This window comes from Salmo trutta, chromosome 6 (assembly GCF_901001165.1).
Source record: "Salmo trutta chromosome 6, fSalTru1.1, whole genome shotgun sequence".
Taxonomy (NCBI): domain Eukaryota; kingdom Metazoa; phylum Chordata; class Actinopteri; order Salmoniformes; family Salmonidae; genus Salmo; species Salmo trutta.
Window position 1 is genome coordinate 42,034,044 of NC_042962.1, and position 17,506 is coordinate 42,051,549.

General features: G+C 45.0%; 1 protein-coding gene across 1 annotated transcript in view; it reads right to left on the bottom strand.

Moving 5' to 3' along the window:
* The window catches only part of LOC115195944 (alpha-1,6-mannosylglycoprotein 6-beta-N-acetylglucosaminyltransferase A), a 117,941-nt gene that overhangs the window by 53,488 nt on the left and 46,947 nt on the right, over nt 1–17,506 (bottom strand). The window contains exons 4-9 of the mRNA XM_029756299.1: nt 10,676–10,752; nt 7,494–7,583; nt 5,646–5,717; nt 4,003–4,158; nt 2,379–2,548; nt 188–322 (exon numbers count right to left, since the gene is read on the bottom strand). Coding sequence (XP_029612159.1) covers nt 188–322; nt 2,379–2,548; nt 4,003–4,158; nt 5,646–5,717; nt 7,494–7,583; nt 10,676–10,752 — 700 coding nt within the window. The remainder of the gene's footprint in view (nt 1–187; nt 323–2,378; nt 2,549–4,002; nt 4,159–5,645; nt 5,718–7,493; nt 7,584–10,675; nt 10,753–17,506) is intronic.

Sequence of the window (17,506 nt, forward strand, 5' to 3'; positions counted from 1 at the left end):
TCTTCCGGGTTAGGGTTTGGCCGGGTTTGGCCGTCAGTGTAAATAAAACGTGTTCTTAACTGACTTGTCTAGTTAAATAAAGGTTAAATTAAAAAAAGAAAAACATCACACGTCCCAGCCCATAACTTATGATGACGTGGGTGTGTATAAATACTATCACACACACACACACATATGGAGTACTTACTGATAGTGGACCCAGGAGGGCCCCAGTGTCTTCTTGAACTGGGTCAGGCCCACAATGTCAATGTAGATGAGCTCCACCACCTTGTCCCCCTGGGTGGGGCAGCTGGACTTGTTCCCCATCACTCTCCTCATGATCCTGCACGAGGAGAGGGAGTAGGCTTAATTAGGACCCACAGGGTGTATCTGAAATGGCACCATATTCCCCTATATAGTTCACTACTTTTGATCAGGGCTCTGGGGTTCAGAACAGTTTTAAATTCACTGTAACATGGACAATAACGTTGTATTGCAATATATTAAAAAAAGAGAGCAACAACATGTAAACACACAACAAACAAAGAGAAGAAAGCTATGGATTGTTTACACGTAGTAAACCCCTCTTATTAAACAACTGGCGCCGAAGAACATTGCTGACGTTTTACATTCTCCCAACCAATTGTGCAATCTTGTTATTTTTTTGGCGTAACTTATATATATTTTGAACTTATTGCGTACATAATGTTACTGCTACCGTCTCTTACGACCGAAAATAACTTCTGGACATCAGAAAATCGATTACTCACCACGGACTGGAAGAAAAGGACTTGTTTTCCTTTAACGAGTCTGACGAGAAGAATATCCTGCTTTCACTGGAACAGGCCCAGATCCACGCCTTTTGCGTGAAGAAAAGACGCCAGAAAAGGGGACGCAGATCGGGGATCCTTCTGAGAATCCGGAGGCGAGCGAGTAAACTCCCAATGCCTTACATTCTCCTTGCTAACGTGTAAATGTTAGAAAATAAAATTAATGACCTACTATTAAGATTATCCTACCAACGGGACATTAAAAACTAACATCTTATGTTTCACCGAGACGTGGCTGAAAGTAAAAACTCACAATATAGAGCTGGCGGGATTTTCCATGCACCGGCAGAACAGAGACGCTACCTCTGGTGTCTTTTTGTCAATAACAGCTGGCGCGCAATGTCTAATATTAAAGAAGTCTCGAGGTATTGCTCGCCTGAGGTAGAGTACCTTATGAAGCTGTCGACCACACTATCTACCAAGAGAGTTCTCATCTGTATTATTCGTAGCCGTCTATTTACCACCACAAAACGAAGCTGGCACTGAGACCGCTCTCAACCAACTCTTTAAGGCCATAAGCAAAGAAGAAAATTATCACACAGAAGCGGCGCTCCTAGTGGCCGGGGACTTTAACGCAGGCAAACTTAAATCAGTTTTACCTCATTTTTACCAGCATGTCACATGTGCAACCAGGGGGAAAAAAGAATCCTTAACCACCTTTACTCTACACACAGAGATGCATACAAAGCTCTCCCCCGCACTCCATTTGGCAAATTGGACCACAATTCTATCCTCCTGATTCCTGCTTACAAGCAAAAACTAAAGCAGGAAGTACCAGTGACTCGCTCAATACGTAAGTGTTCAGATGACGCGGGTGCTACACTACTGGACTGTTTTGCTAGCACAGACTGGAATTCATCCAATGGCATTGAGGAAAAATTTCTTCTTCTTGAACTGCACTGTTGGTTAAGGGCTTGTAAGTAAGCATTTCACGGTAAAGTCCACAGTTGTTGTATTCGGCGCATGTGGCAAATAAAGTTTGATTTGATTATTCAAGTAGGAAGTAATATGAGACAGGTTTTACCTAACAAAGCAGGACTAGAGTACACAAAGAACATGTGGATGTTTTTGCAGGTGGGTCGCAACCACTTCACATTACACTAGCTTTAGCTGTATTGTGAAGTTATACTTCTGCTCATTCCATAGGTGACCTTGGCGAGGTAATACCTGGGGCTGTATGTATCAAGCATCTCAGAGTAGGAGTGCTGCTGATTTAGGATCAGTTTTGCCTTTTAGATCACAATGAATAAGACTACATGGACAGGGGAGACCTGGGCCTGTATCCATAAAGTGTCTCAGAGTAGGAGTGCTGATGATCTAGGATGAAGTCCCAACCTGTCCATATAATCTTATTCATTATGATCCTAGATCCAAGAAACGCTCTTTATCATTTTACGTTGGAAAACGTTTTAACCGTTTCGCTACGGTACTCCGCACTGAACACCACCCAGATGTGTCCGAGGGGTGCACACACACACACACACACACACACACACACACACACACACACACACACACACACACACACACACACACACACACACACACACACACACTCAACGGACTCACTCTTTGAGCTCGGCCAGGGAGGCGGAGATGCGTACGTCGTGGCCCAGCAGGTAGAGGGTGGTGATGAGGTCACTCCATTGCACCAGCTCCCCCAGAGGGCCCCCACTGAAGGCGTTCTCTGCAATCTTGAAGCCCGACTCCTTGGTCAACAGGCCCAGGTGCACCAGGATCTGATGGAGAGAGGTATAGAGTGTCAGTTCAGTTTAAATCTATTGTTTCTCATTGTGGCTCAGTTGGTTAGAGCATGGCGCTAGCAATGCCAGGGTTGAGAGTTTGATTCCCAACATGACTATCAATACAAAAATGTATGGGAATGGGATATATTATCAACATATAAAAAATTCATACACTATTACTGGAACCCAATAAATCACTGGGTGTAATATAGTGTGCAACTTTCTGTTTTCTTTTTCAAGTATGTTGGGCACATCGCCAACCATCTGGGTGTGCGTCTTTAGTTCTTGAAGTAATCCAAACGCAATTTAATGGGTTGGAAAAATGTAATAAGGCATTTTCCCTATTGAAACGTAGCAGAATGTACGTCAAAGATGCACTCCACAGGAGACGTATCATTATTAACATCAGAGCGCACAAGTCTCCTTTTCACCAGGGAACACACAGACACAGGAGAGAATCCAACATTACAATGTTCTGTGCTTTCTATGGACGCCTCAACACACTCTCAGCTGCTGTGTTAGCCAGCCACAATAATGCGTCCCAAACAGCACCCTATTCCCTATATAGTGCACTACTTTTGACCAGTTCCCATAGTAGTAAACTATGTAGGGGATAGGGTGCCATTTGGGACAGAGACACAATCACTAAAGGTGCATTGCATTTTGTCCTATATTTATAAAAAATGTTTTATCCCAGACCCCGTCCCCGCAGGAGGCCTTTTGGTAGGCCGTCATTGTAAATAAGAATTTGCTCTTAACTGACTTGCTTGGTTAAATAAAGGTTAAATTAAAAAGATTGTTCAGGAATTCATGGGTAGAGAGAGGATTATGACTGTAATAATGTAAAAAGATCTGTTTGTGCGGTCTTGCCAAGTTGGCAAAACAGCACAAAGAGATCTGGGATCAGGCTACTTTGTTCCTGCTCTGAGCCTTTGGCATGATAGAGGTTGGGCTGAGTCCCGATTCTCCACACTTCTCCCAAAGTGTACTCTTGCTCACTCAAGCCAATGCTTACACCAATCACTTCTGGAAAAAAGTGAAGAATTGAAGTTTCAGGTGCAAGATACTTTCTTCCACTCTAACTAGAGGGAGTAGGGCTCTCACCATATGTCATATCCATACCGTTCGAAGCCGTAGAGTCAGAAAGAGGAGGTGGAGGTGAATTATTTACAAAGTCCTGAAGATCACTAGGGAACTGAAACCTCCATTATTAATCGTTGGGGCCAGGTAGCTACCCAGAACACAATGGACTTTCCTTGTTTAAAGTTTCTCAGTTCAGAAAGGCATGGGCTGATTCTGTTCTCTTGTCCAAGTAGATAATATATTTTCGTAGGTGTGTTTGTGTGTGTGAGTGCGTGCGTGCGTGCGTGCAAGTGTGTAAGTGCAAGCTTGCATGAGTATGTGTGTGAGTGCGTGCACATGAGTACGTGTTTGTGAGTGTGTCCTACCTTCTTCCTCTTGGCCAGGTTCTGCTTGGCAGCCAGGGCGCGGATGGCGTTGATCCAGGGGTCTTCCATGCGCTTGATCCGGAGCATCATCCAGCGGAACTCCTCTCGCCGAGACATGACCCGGTATAGCTCCTCGAAGCTCGTCCGGATCTCCGTCTAGGAAGAAGACACAACACAATTTAGACACCCCTACTCTTTAGGCGTTATGGTTTAACCCATTAACCTCTTTCAAGGTTTACCCTATAGAAGGAGAATGTTAGCCTCTGAAAGGGGGTAGGTAGACACCCACCTGGGGCACAGGACGATGACAAACGAGCACTCCCAATTGTATTTGTCGTGATCAGTTTGAGCAAGGAGGCAGAGAATCGCTGATCTTCACTACATAATGAGTAGTTATGTAGGGTTTGAGGTCATTTGTAGATCAGTGATTCTGTAATGCTGTCAAACTCCAACACGCACATTGGTATCGAAATCCATCGATTCACTTGAAGGGATCGGTCACAACATACAGGATATAAAAGAGGATTCTCATCAACTTAAACACTTAAGCTACAAAGTGCCAAGTTCTGCCAGGCGCTCTTTGCATTACAAAGACATATGGCTCCTCATTGAACGCTGGAATGCAATGATAGCAATCTACACATTTCTCAGCTTCTCTCGGGTCAATATTTAAGAAAGCTTTCCCAAAGCCAGCTTGGTTGAGATGCCGCCCTGCCTGCCATTAACAGCCGCTAAAGCTGGGGAAACAATGCACTAAACTCTCTGGCAGTGTATTACCATCCCTCATCAGGACAGGAAATCACTGGGAGAGAAAAGTCTGGGGTTGTGTTCCAAATGGCATCCTATTCCCTATATAGTGCAATACTTTTGACCATAGCATTATGGGCCCTGGTCAACAACAAAAAAATCCCAACCACCATCAATGGTGATCTCAAAGACAAAAGGATCACTCATGTTGACATATCCGAAGGGGGGCAAAGAGTATTCAATTTGGACTTATCGCATTATCCATAACCGGGAGCGGAGTAATATTTAAAGCCAATAACGACGAGCCACGCCCGGAGATCTGAGCTCAGACGGCCCTGTAGGGAGATTTGAGCGAGTGCCCATTGGCATGGCGACAGGCATCATGGTATAAATCCTCTCCCGCTCTATAGTCAGTTCCTAACGGAATCACTGGAGTGACTCTACTCTTCAGACAGGCTAACACACACACGCACTATGTGCACTAACATTGCATTAGTCGATACCATTTGAGCTAAAAGACAAGCGGAAGAGGTCATTTCTAAAGAGCACATGATGTCATAACATTATGAAAGCAATTCAATGCCCTCGTGACTTGGCATTTGTCTTCAGGCCGGGTATTCTGTCTGGCCAGTCCCCAGAGAAGTGAGAGCAAAAAGGACTGGCCAGGCTGTTGGTCTTTCAGCAGGTTGCAGAGACTGGAACTTATGCCCTTTTCACTACTGTGTTTTAAGATATTTTCTTATCACATTGTCATTTTCACATGGTGCCAACCTGAACCAAACTGTGTTGGCTGTAATATTTAATTTTCCCATTGTCCTTTCCAGTGCGGTTCCAGCAACTATACTCAGTTTGTCTCAGCTTGGCAGTGTGGAAAGCCCTTCAGTTCAGACACTCACCTGGCCCCTCCGGTCGGCCTCCTCATTCAATGTCTTGGTTCGCCACGGCAGGCGCGGGCACCAGTTCTCCACCTAAAATTACATTAACATCAGAACATAAAATCAGAAGGAACTGAGATGGAAAATGTGACAGAGTGATTCATAATGGGGCCTGTGAACTCTGCCAACGAAGAGGCGAGAGAGGAGAGGACGCAGGGTCGAGGGAGGGAGGAAAGGACACTAGGGTTGTGTCCAAAATGGCACCCTCTTCTCTATATAGTGCACTACTTATGACCAGAGCCCTATAGGCCTTGGTCAAAAGTAACTCACTATATAGGAAATAGGGTAACATTTGGGATGCAGCCTAGGGGGCAAATCAGGCAATCATTAGGCAGGTAATTATTTCAGTGAAAGCAGATGTCATGCTGACAGAGGCCTGGCTCGCTTTGTTCTCACTTCAGAGGTTCTGGGGGGGAGGGGGGGTTGATGCATCAACTAGCTATGGTGGGACCAGACTCACTGTTGAGTGCAGATGCAGATATAGTCATGTACTGTAATGACATCCTATTCCCTATATAGTGCACTATTTTGGGGGGTGTCTGGCTGATAGGGTGTAGGCCTCTGGCCAAAAGTAGTTCACTACATTGGGGATAGGGTGCCATTTGGATAAACTCTTAATCAATTAAGCCTCAATCAACCTCATTCACTCACTGAGCCAGTGAGGCAGCCAGTGGAACCCTGACACACTACAATTGGCCCTTAAAATGGAGGCTGGGGTTTTAGCTGTGACAGCTCCAACGTTGGGGCCATCCGTCTGGCTGTCCACACTGAGCATGGGAAATTAGGCTACATCCCAAATGCCTCCTCACTCTGAGGAGGGTGCATTGCGTGTGTGAGTGCCAGACAGAACGTGTGAGAGAGGCAGAGAGAGAGAAAGAACAAGGCTGATACTATATGGAAATACATGCATATCGCCATGGTGAAAGCAGGTCACACTGACTTGAGTGCAGTAAAATGCTCGGTGATAGAGAGCTGTCTCGCTGCACAGACTTCTCACTGGCTGCATACCTAAGGGGTCCCTATGGGCCCTAGTCAAAAGCGGTGTACTAAATAGGCAATCGGATGACATTTGGTACACAGCCACACTCTCTCCCTTAAAGGAAAATTCCACCCAAATTCCACCCAGTATGATGCAAAATGCATCATACTGGCTTTTTATGAAAGTTACATATCTTGATTGCTGACATGCAAAACATTTTGGGACTATGTCAACAATGGACTAATGAAACAAATACCAGAATATAGTTTTGGGGTGGAGTTTTCCTTTAATGAATTTGGTGCATGTCTTTCCCAACAGGTTTTTTCAGTAGAGTAAAATGACATTGCACAGTTCTTCCCCCAAGCACTGATCTCAACGATACATTTATAAGCTCCCATATCTGACCAGCTCCCATATCTGACCGAGAATAAACATAAAGGAGTCAGGGACTTTATTAAGTCATTGCTACTTAGCAATGAGCTTCTCATTGACCACCAGAGGACAACCCTTATTTGTGAATGCTACGGTATAAATGGGCTTTACATCTCAAGTGTTGTGTTTGAATGTGCGTACCCTACTCGCTAAGGTCATCAGAAAGCTACAGCACGTTTCCATATTAACGCTGTAGGATAATTCACAAGTAAATAGTTCAGTCGTCAAGGGCGCGTGGAGATGCAGTGGATGAATACGTAAAGAGCTGGGGAGTTCCACGTCCCCCAGGCTGTTAACACTGAATGTCAACGAGTAGATCAAACCACACTGTAGCCACTGTGCGCACATACACAGACAACCAGACAGACAGACAACCACAGACAGACAGACAGACTCACCTCGCTGAGATATATGAAGAAGGAGCAGGTGGAGCCGTCCACGCCATAGTTAGTATAGCATGAGTCTGACCGCCACATGTCCTTCATCCACTGAGGAAGAGGAGGAGAGACTTGATCAGGACTGAACACAATAGGTACCAGTATAGCATATCAATCCACATGCCTTGGCCAGTCCTCCCATCCCATGTCTAGAAGCTCTGAGCTATTTGACCAGACCCAAGTCTGTGTGAGGACTCATCAAGCCAAGAAAAAGAACCAGGCAATATAAGCAAAGAAACAGTGACAAAAATGTGACTCTGGGCAAAGTGTCAATAGCATTGAAAGTGAAAAAGTGTTTTTGTTCAATGGGCTGATGTTTTTTCGAGACTCGACCACAAAATACAGTGTTTTCAGATGTTCACAGATGGAGATGTGCAAAACAGTCTGCTGAAGCCCAGTGAAGGAGCAGAGTGAAGGAGCAGAGTGAAGGAGCAGAGTGGGGCTACAACTTGGCAAAGGCTACGGGGGAATATGGCAATCACTTACACAGTCTGGGTTAGGAATAATGGTGTTCCACTCCAACACTGACACATTAAGGCTGAGTCTCAAATGACAACCTATTCATTATGGGCCCTTGTCAAAAGTAGTACTACATAGGGAATAGGCTGCCATATGGGACGTAGCCTACCTCTTTCCATCGCTGCAATTTCCATCGGATTTTTTACATCGGATTTCCATCCCATTGTTTTTGAATGACTAGGCTATGCAGAGTGGGTGTAGGTTTATATGAGACTGCCCTAACTAATTCCACTGAGATTGACAGCCACCCAAGTAAGTCCACTGGAATGAGTCACGCAAGGCAGCTGAAAACATAATTTGCAGCTAATCGACTTAACCTGTTTGGTATAGGGGGCAGTATTGAGAATTTTGGAAAAAATATGTTCCCATTTTTAACGGCCTCCTACACCAACTCAGAAGCTAGAATATGCATATTATTGTTCAGGTTTGGATAGAAAACACTCTGAATTTTCTAAAACTGTTTGAATGGTGTCTGTGAGTATAACAGAACTCCTATGGCAGGCAAAAACCTGACAAGGTTTCAAGCAGGAAGTACCCTGTCTGACAAGGAGTCGTGCGTCTTACCTCTTTTTATTGAAAAGTAAGGATCTTAGCTGTAACGTGACAATTCCCAGGGCTCCAATAGGCTCTCAGAGCCCGCGAAATAACTGAAGGTTTACGAGGGAACCTCAGGTTGAAATATATTATCGCCTTTTGTAAGTGGATGCTCGGAGGACCTTTCAATGATGCGCGTGCATGAGTCGCTTCTGAGGAGAAATTTTATTCGGCTGTTTAGGCTCAATGCATACTCCCGGTCGGAATATTAACACTTCTCTATGACATAAATGGCATAAAAATTGGTTTTAAACAGCGGTTGACATGCTTCGAAGTACGGTAATGGAATATTTAGACATTTTTGACACGCCAATGCGCCATGCGCGACACCGCGAAAAAGCATTCTAGAACTCACGAACAAAACGTCGCTGTTGGAACATAACGATGGATTATTTGGGACCAAACCAACATTTGTTATTGAAGTAGAAGTCCTGGCAGTGTATTCTGATGAAGAACAAGCAAGGTAAGAACATCTTTCTTATAGGAAATGTGATTTTGGTGGAGGCTGACCTGGGTGGGTGTCTAAATAGCTAGCCCTGTAATGCCGGGCTATGTACTTAGATTATTGCAAAATGTGCTTCATCCGAAAAGCTATTTTAAAATCGGACATATCGAGTGCATAGAGGGGTAATGTATCTATAATTCTTAAAATAATTGTTATGCTTTTTGTGAACGTTTATCGTGAGTAATTTAGCAAACTGTTAGTAAATTCACCGGAAGTTTGCGGTGGTTATGCTTTTTCTGAACGTCACATGCTAATGTAAAAAGCTGGTTTTTGATATAAATATGAACTTGATTGAACAGACATGCATGTATTGTATAACACAATGTCCTAGGTGTGTCATCTGATGAAGATTATAAAAGGTTAGTGCTGCATTTAGCTGTGGTTTGGGTTTATGTGACATGATATGCTAGCTTGAAAAATGGCTGTGTGATTATTTCTGGCTGGGTACTCTGCTGACATAATCTAATGTTTTGCTTTTGTTGTAAAGCCTTTTTGAAATCGGACAGTGGGGTTAGATTAACGAGATTCTTGTCTTTAAATAGCTGTGAAATAGTCATATGTTTGAGAAATTGAAGTTATAGCATTTCTAACGATTCAAAAATCGCGCCACTGGATTTCAGTGGCTGTTACGTAGGTGGGACGAGTTCGTCCCACATGTACTAGAGAGGTTAAATGTATTCTACAGGGGGTTTATGAATTCCGAAGTATATTGTAATCGGAAATAGCAAGAGGTCTTCAATTTGTCTTTTGTTCTTGCTAAAAAAACCTTCTGAAAGATTTTTCAAATAATAATTATTCTATCCATCAGAGCACAATAACAGGATGGAAAAGGTTGCCAGTAGGAAGTTTGTACCATGTACAGTATTATATAGCACTGTGACAGCTGGGATTTCCACCAAACCCCATAAAAGCGCCCGAGGAATAAAATAAAACTGTCTGAAGTTATTTTACTAGCCGACAGTTTTATCAGCAGAAACATTTAGGCCATGCGCAACAGAATACATTGAAAAGCTGCATTCTGATTTAACCTCAATAAAACACTTGAGATGTAATGTGGTTGAAATAATCCCATAAAAAAAGAGATAGACATTTGAGACAAACCGAGGCTAAATAGGACAAAACAACTCATCTGTTTCCTCTATGGAACCTGTTTGAGCCCTGTTTTGGCTCTTTTAAATGGTGATCGGTTAGCCATGCCTGCCTTTCCTTGCCAGTGCCAGTGGAGGCTTGGGAGCAGCGCGCAGAGCAGATGGCCTTTATGATATGACGGTATCTGCTCCGGGCAGACTCCGGCCTGGGGCTGGAGGGCTGTGATTACTGCTGCTGCTGGTGGTTGCTGTGTGTGCGTGTTTGATTGGGTGCGTGTTTGATTGGGTGCGTGTTTGATTGGGTGCGTGTTTGATTGGGTGCGTGTGTGAGTGTGCGCGTGATCGGGTGAGTGTGTGTGCGTGCGTGCGCGTGATTGGGTGAGTGTGTGTGCGTGCGCGCGCGTGATTGGGTGAGTGTGTGTGCGCGTCTCGCTCACCTTGACTTTGCCCTCACAGTGAGGGAAGCCGTCCATGGGGGGAAGCTCACATTTCTCCTGAGCGCCGTTCAGCAGATCTGAGGAAAGAGAGGACAAAGATGGGAGAGAAAAAGAGAGGAGATAGGAGAGAAAGAGAGAGAAGAGGGGATCAATAAGGTCAGGCACCAGCGTTGGGAGCAAACTGTGCAGGTGTGGAATTGACATACAAAAGACGACACGGAGAGATCAATACACACGCATGAACGAACACACTCCTGTGCACATACACACTGCCTCAGGCGTATGACACATAAAAAATACACACACACACACACACACACACACACACACACACACACACACACACACACACTTTGGGTTTACACATCAAAAAGCTCCGAACAACCACTGGGTCTGTAATTCCATGTATCCTCAGGGAGGAGGTGGTATTTTGAAGAGACTGAACATGGCCCAGAATTGAAACAACATATGTATGCATGTGATGTGTGCTCTCGCCCAATAGCACGAGCACAGGTAGCGTAACTTGTGTGACCACATGGTACCATCCATCCATCCGCAACAGATACACGATGCCACCGAGGCCATGCTGTTCCCCTGGCCGAGCATACGGTGGTGTGATTTCCATACCTGACGCAGCAGACTGACACAGGTTCAGATAAGCTCGCCTCACACCGACAACAGACGTGTGGAGTTCAGATATGCCAGGGCTACTTACTAAGAGGCTTCAATGGAATGGGGTGCTGGGAACAGTCACACTGCAAAAAAGAAAATGTGATGGCATCTCCCATAAATAAAAGATGACTCGTTTCAATCGTTTTTTTGTCCAAAAAATGATTGGGTGCTATTCCATATGTAGGAAATAGGGTTGCCCTTTTTTAACTGTTTGTTTCTCTAGATTTCACAAAAACAAATGTTATCCTCGTATTCCTGTGAGGATGAAGACACCAGGGTTGGGAGAAGGTGTCCCATTAAGAAATGGCTGTTACATGAGAGAGGTGGTGATGAGGCTCAGACAGTGCTCCATTTTCTCAGGGGGCTGTCTGAAAGGCTGTCGTCATGCCCATCGTCATGAAGGGAGGATTGGAGAGAGGACAGGAATAGTGGGGGTAAGACAGTGAGTGAGTGAGTGAGTGAGTGAGTGAGTGAGTGAGTGAGTGAGTGAGTGAGTGAGTGAGTGAGTGAGAGAGAGAGAGACAGACGAGGCCAGACGAGACAGCCGGTGTGAAGGTAACCTTATAGGGATACTTTGGGAGACAGAGACAAATTAACTTGTGGATACCGTCTGTGTCCAGTATGAAGGAAGTTCGAGGTAATTTCTCGAGCCAATGCTAACTAGCAATAGCACAATGACTGGAAGTCTATGGGTATCTACTAGCATCTAGGGCCTCATTGCCAAAATCCAGAAGTATCTCTTTAATGACTGGCCTGTCTGAGAGGTGGACCAGATTGCCCCGTCATCAGTTCAAGGCTGATACACGCTCACAGTCCAAGGGAAACTTAGCTGACAAGAGGATATTGCCATTGGGTCTGTGGCTTGGCCATGAGTGAATTACCGGTATCAGCACTGGCATTTAAACAACTTCGATAACAATACGAAAACCTTTGCAGACTATGTGTTTTGGACAAAAATCCCAAGGTTCCCGTTAAAAATCTCTTAAATCACTACCTGTTCTGTGATCATTTGTTCTGAAGCAACAAGCAAAGCATCTGCACAGAACGGATAGAAAACAAGAGGCAGGCTTTTTACCATTTGTGACCCATGGTGAGCTTGCCAATAACAAAGACTCGGACAGAGTGACAAAATGCATCACTTTGTTCTATAGCGATTGATCAGTCCCAGATGAATTATTAAACCTTCAGGGCCGCCTCGCCCCAAACTCTTGAGTTCTGACGAGACCCGCCGTGTTTGGGCTAAAGATTAGACTAAAACTCTACAGCGCATAGACCAATGATAATTCTTCCTTCTGCACCGAGTAGCATTCACTAAGAAACAAAGATTTCAGTGAGAAAGAAAATGTATCAGAATTCTAATGAACAGAATGTCATGTGATGGCTGCACGCAAAGCTATTTTATACGACCACGTCAAGAGTGTTTTTGTGTTCGTGTGTATCAGTTACTGAGGGGATCTCATGCTGATAACAGAGTATGTTATCTCTACTCCAGGAAAAAAGAATTACTGATTAAAATGTGTTTCATGCACACAGCGTTTTGGCTTAATAACCCTCGATGTAAAGAGCTCATGCTGCGACGCTGCCCTCTCGTCTATTTTAATAGCCTTGTTGTTTTCATACTCGCAATGACTATGCGATATATAATACACAGCATAGGGGTGGATGCAGTAAACAATGGTGATAGACAAATGGGAATGCTCCGGGGTGAAGTTCCACCTAGGTACAGATCTAGGATGAGCTTCCCTCCCTCAAACTTAACATTAACCATTGTGGTGTAAATGCCAAACTGACCGGAGATCAGCATCTAGCGGATACTTCAACCTACACCAATGAGAACCAAATAAGAAGAGGGACAGTCACCGCTATTCACCAACTTCCAGCGGGTCCAAACACCTAAAGATGCCTTTGAAGCCGCTCTCTCCCGTTTCAGTCATTATCTGCTAAAAGAAGCCTTTGAACGAGATGAGACAGTCATTCAGCGTGTTTGAGGGGATCAGTTTGAAGGAGGCACTGAATCAATCATCACATAATGAGGAAGCCCTAGCAGTGATTCTACGCAGTCCAACTGCAATGGAATCCAACACGCACAATGCAACACCTGAGCCAGTGTGTGTAACACTGCAGGCTATGCGTTTTTGCATGCTCCTATTTATTGATTGCGTATTTGATGCGTGTATTTCTGTATTCTGTAGTGCTGGGTATCAATACGACTCCCTGTTAAAACAAAGGTGAAATAAATGCAGATATGGACAACGGTCATGTGGTCATGAGACGGCTAGCCTGAGATGAAAGGGCCTCTGGTTTAGCCATGGTTTCCCGGGGTAACAGGAGCAGGAGAACAATAGGGTGAGGCAGACAGATTATTATTGAAGTATTTTCTATCATAGCCGGAGGAACAAACGCCTCGCACTGGACCGAAGGGGAGAGTAGCGGACCTCATGCTGAGCCCATCAGCCTGTGTCCACACACACGTCTCCCTCCTCTGGACAAGACGAGATCAGCTGATATGAGCTGAGACTGGCTGAGATCTCACCAGCCAGAGTGTGAGAGCCAAAACATGGCTTCTTAAGTCGCTGCTGCTTTAATCAAGTAGAAAGAGCTGCCTGTCGCCAAGCGGCAGGCTAAATATAGCTGCATTATAATCAAATGTCAGAGAGGTGGTATTTAAACCTAACAAGAGATCTCTCCACATACTGTGCCTTCTTCACAGAGCATCTTTAAGCCCGATGAGCATCTTTAGTCTGATGAACCACACAACGATGTTTAGGATTTAGATTGACATGCTGCGCTGTGGTCACGGCAACTGCAACGCTTGCATAATAGTACTCTGTGGAACATGCACACGGTATTACAGGGCTGTGTCTGAACGTACCAGCAGAGCTACCCGTCTGAGTAAATAAACACACACGCGCACGCAGACGGACAAAGACATGGGGGTAGGTAGTCTGAAGAAATGTCCTTTGACTCCGTTCTCCTAGTATGTTGGTATAAAACCCCAGTTTAAGGTCAACCACAACATACACGTGACTCATAGCAGGACCGTTGTGCAAGAAACGTAACTCTGCAAAGGAAGTCTATCGAAATAGCAGATAGAGCCAGATCCCCAGCCTGCACGAAGAGGAAATGAAGGCTGACATCAAGCAAAGCCAATCAAATCAAAGTTATTTGTCAGGTGCGCCGAATACAACAGGTGTAGACCTTACAGTGAAATGCTTACTTACAGACTCTAACCAATAGTGCAAAAAAGGTATTAGGTGAACAATAGGTAAGTAAAGAAATAAAAACAACAGTAAAAAGACAGTGAAAAATAACAGTAGTGAGGCTACATACAGGCACCGGTTAGGTCGGGCTGATTGAGGTTATACGTACATGTAGATATGGTTAAAGGACTATGCATATATGATGAACAGAGAGTAGCAGCAGCGTAAAAGAGGGGTTGGCGGGTGGTGGGACACAATGCAGATAGCCCGGTTAGCCAATGTGCGGGAGCATTGGTTGGTCGGGCCAACTGAGGTTGTATGTACATGAATGTATAGTTAAAGTGACTATGCATATATAATAAACAGAGAGTAGCAGCAGCATAAAGAGGGATTGGGGGAGGGGGGGGGGCACAATGCAAATAGTCCGGGTAGCCAGTTGATTACCTGTTCAGGAGTCTTATGGCTTGGGGGTAAAAACTGTTGAGAAGCCTTTTTGTACTAGAGACTTGGCACTCCGGTACCGCTTGCCATGCGGTAGTCGAGAGAACAGTCTAGGACTGGGGTGGCTGGGGTCTGACAATTTTTAGGGCCTTCCTCTGACACCGCCTGGTGTAGGCAGCTTAGCCCCAGTGATGTACTGGGCCGTACCCACTACCCTCTGTAGTGCCTTGGAGGCTGAGCAATTGCCATTCCAGGCAGTGATGCAACCAGTCAGGATGCTCTCGATGTTGCAGCTGTAGAACCTTTTGAGGATCTGAGGACCCATGCCAAATCTTTTCAGTCTCCTTAGGGGGAACAGGCTTTGTCGTGCCCTCTTCACGACTGTCTTGGTGTGTTTGGACCATTCTAGTTTGTTGGTGATGTGGACACCAAGGAACTTGAAGCACTCAACCTGCTCCACTACAGCCCCGTCGATGAGAATGGGGGCGTGCTCGGTCCTCCTTTTCCTGTAGTCCACAATCATCTCCTTAGCCTTGGTTACGTTGAGGGATAGGTTGTTAATCTGGCACCACCTGGCCAGGTCTCTGACCTCCTCCCTATAGGCTATCTCGTCATTGTCGGTGATCAGGCCTACCACTGTTGTGTCGTCTGCAATCTTCTGATAATGCGTGCCGATAAGCCCTCCGAGAGCCTAACCAAACCTCTACTTGACAAGTAGAGAGAACTAAGGCGGTGATGATGGAGAGATGACACATTTAGCAGCATTGCGTAAGACCACTTTCACTGAATGAAGGAAACATAAGGGTGCTACTCAATGACACAGTACTACTGGAGATCTTTGAAGAGGAGTTCTATGGTTTGCCAGTACAAAATGTCATCCGATCAGACTAGAGTTGAAAAAATTCATTCCATTATACCCTTGCTCGAAATCCATATGGAACTGTTAATAGATCATATAAGATCCAGACAATCAAAAAATACGATTCTGGAATTGTACAAGCCTAAATCAGAAAAGAAGGCAGCTACTACCAGTAGTAGTGCTGTATATCCAAGGTGGCAAGAGGAAGGAGGAATTCTCTCTCCATTGTCATTTTGCTTCTCTGAGTTGATCCAGAGAACCCAGGTTTAGCTTGGGTTAACCCGAAATGGACTTTGGACTAAATACATCAGGCTCAAGTTACACCCTCTCCTCTTCCTCAGCCCCCCTTCAAACTCAAGCCTCTCCTCACAGTCCTGCGCTCATCATCACCCACCTTCCGACATTTTCGCTTTCTGGACGCATTACGTAAGGAAGAAGCATCGTGGAATCCACTCAACAATGAAAGGTGCCGTTACAGAGTGGGAGAGATACATGGGGTGCCCTATTCACTATATAGTGCACTACTTATGACCAGAGCCCTAAGGGCCCTGGTCAAAAGTAGTGCACTATAAAGGAAATGGTCCAATTCCAGACTCAACCATGGTCCAACTCCATAATGGGAAGATATAAAAAATGTATTTTCCACGCTTTGCATCTCTCACCGCTTCTGTTCCATCAAGAGCACAGCTCCTCGGCCAACTTTGGGTGTACTTTTCCCTGCGAGTGAAGACATCTTTGAACACCTCATCAATTAACCAAGAGGCAGCTAATGGAGAGTGCCCTCTCAGCCACAGAACAGCTATAGGCTCTCAGTGGGGTGACAGGAGGAGAGGGGCTGTGTGTGTGTGTGTGTGTGTGTGTGTGTGTGTGTGTGTGTGTGTGTGTGTGTACACACACTTGTTTTCTTACATTGGGGTTAAGGTTAGGGTTTTGGGGGTTTAAGGTAAGAGTTAGGTTTAGGGGTTAGGAGGAAAAAAAGTGGAATTCCACAAAAATAAGGCTGTGTGGACTTTGAGGGGATGTTGTGGAAGCGGAGAAGCTGGATGACCATAATCAGGGGTGATTTTCCAGGGAGAAAAAATACACACACAGACCTGGAGCAAAGCTGCCAGCGTGGCTGCTGTTGATTGACTCTAGTCTGGAGAAGTCATCCAGAACAGTCTTTATTCTCTACAGGACTTCACAACAGTGTAAGAACATAACAACATGCCTGTCCTTGTGTGTTTGTGTGTGTGTGTGTGTGTGTGTGTCCGTTCTCGGCTACAGGCTCTCACCAGGGCTCGGTTTCCCAAAAGCATCTTAAGGCTAAGTTTAGTGACCTCAATGGTTCTAACGATGAACTTAGCCTTGAGCTCAATGGTTTTAATGATTAACTTAGGCTTAAGATCATTTTGGGAAACCAGGCCCAGAACTTCAGTCTCACAGCAGGGTAAATAACAACAGTTCCCAGAGTGCCTGTGGCAGCCAAAAGCCTTGATTTATCATCTCCCAAGCATGACTAACGTTCCCCGGTTTCAAATTAATTAAGAAGAGCTATGTAATATTTACTAATGAGTCAAAGCCGCAATGGTGGGAAGAATCCATTGTGAGGGTAACATTTCTGAGAATTCAGGTAGTCAGGGACAGGGCCTTGAATAGCATTTGAATAACATTGACTCT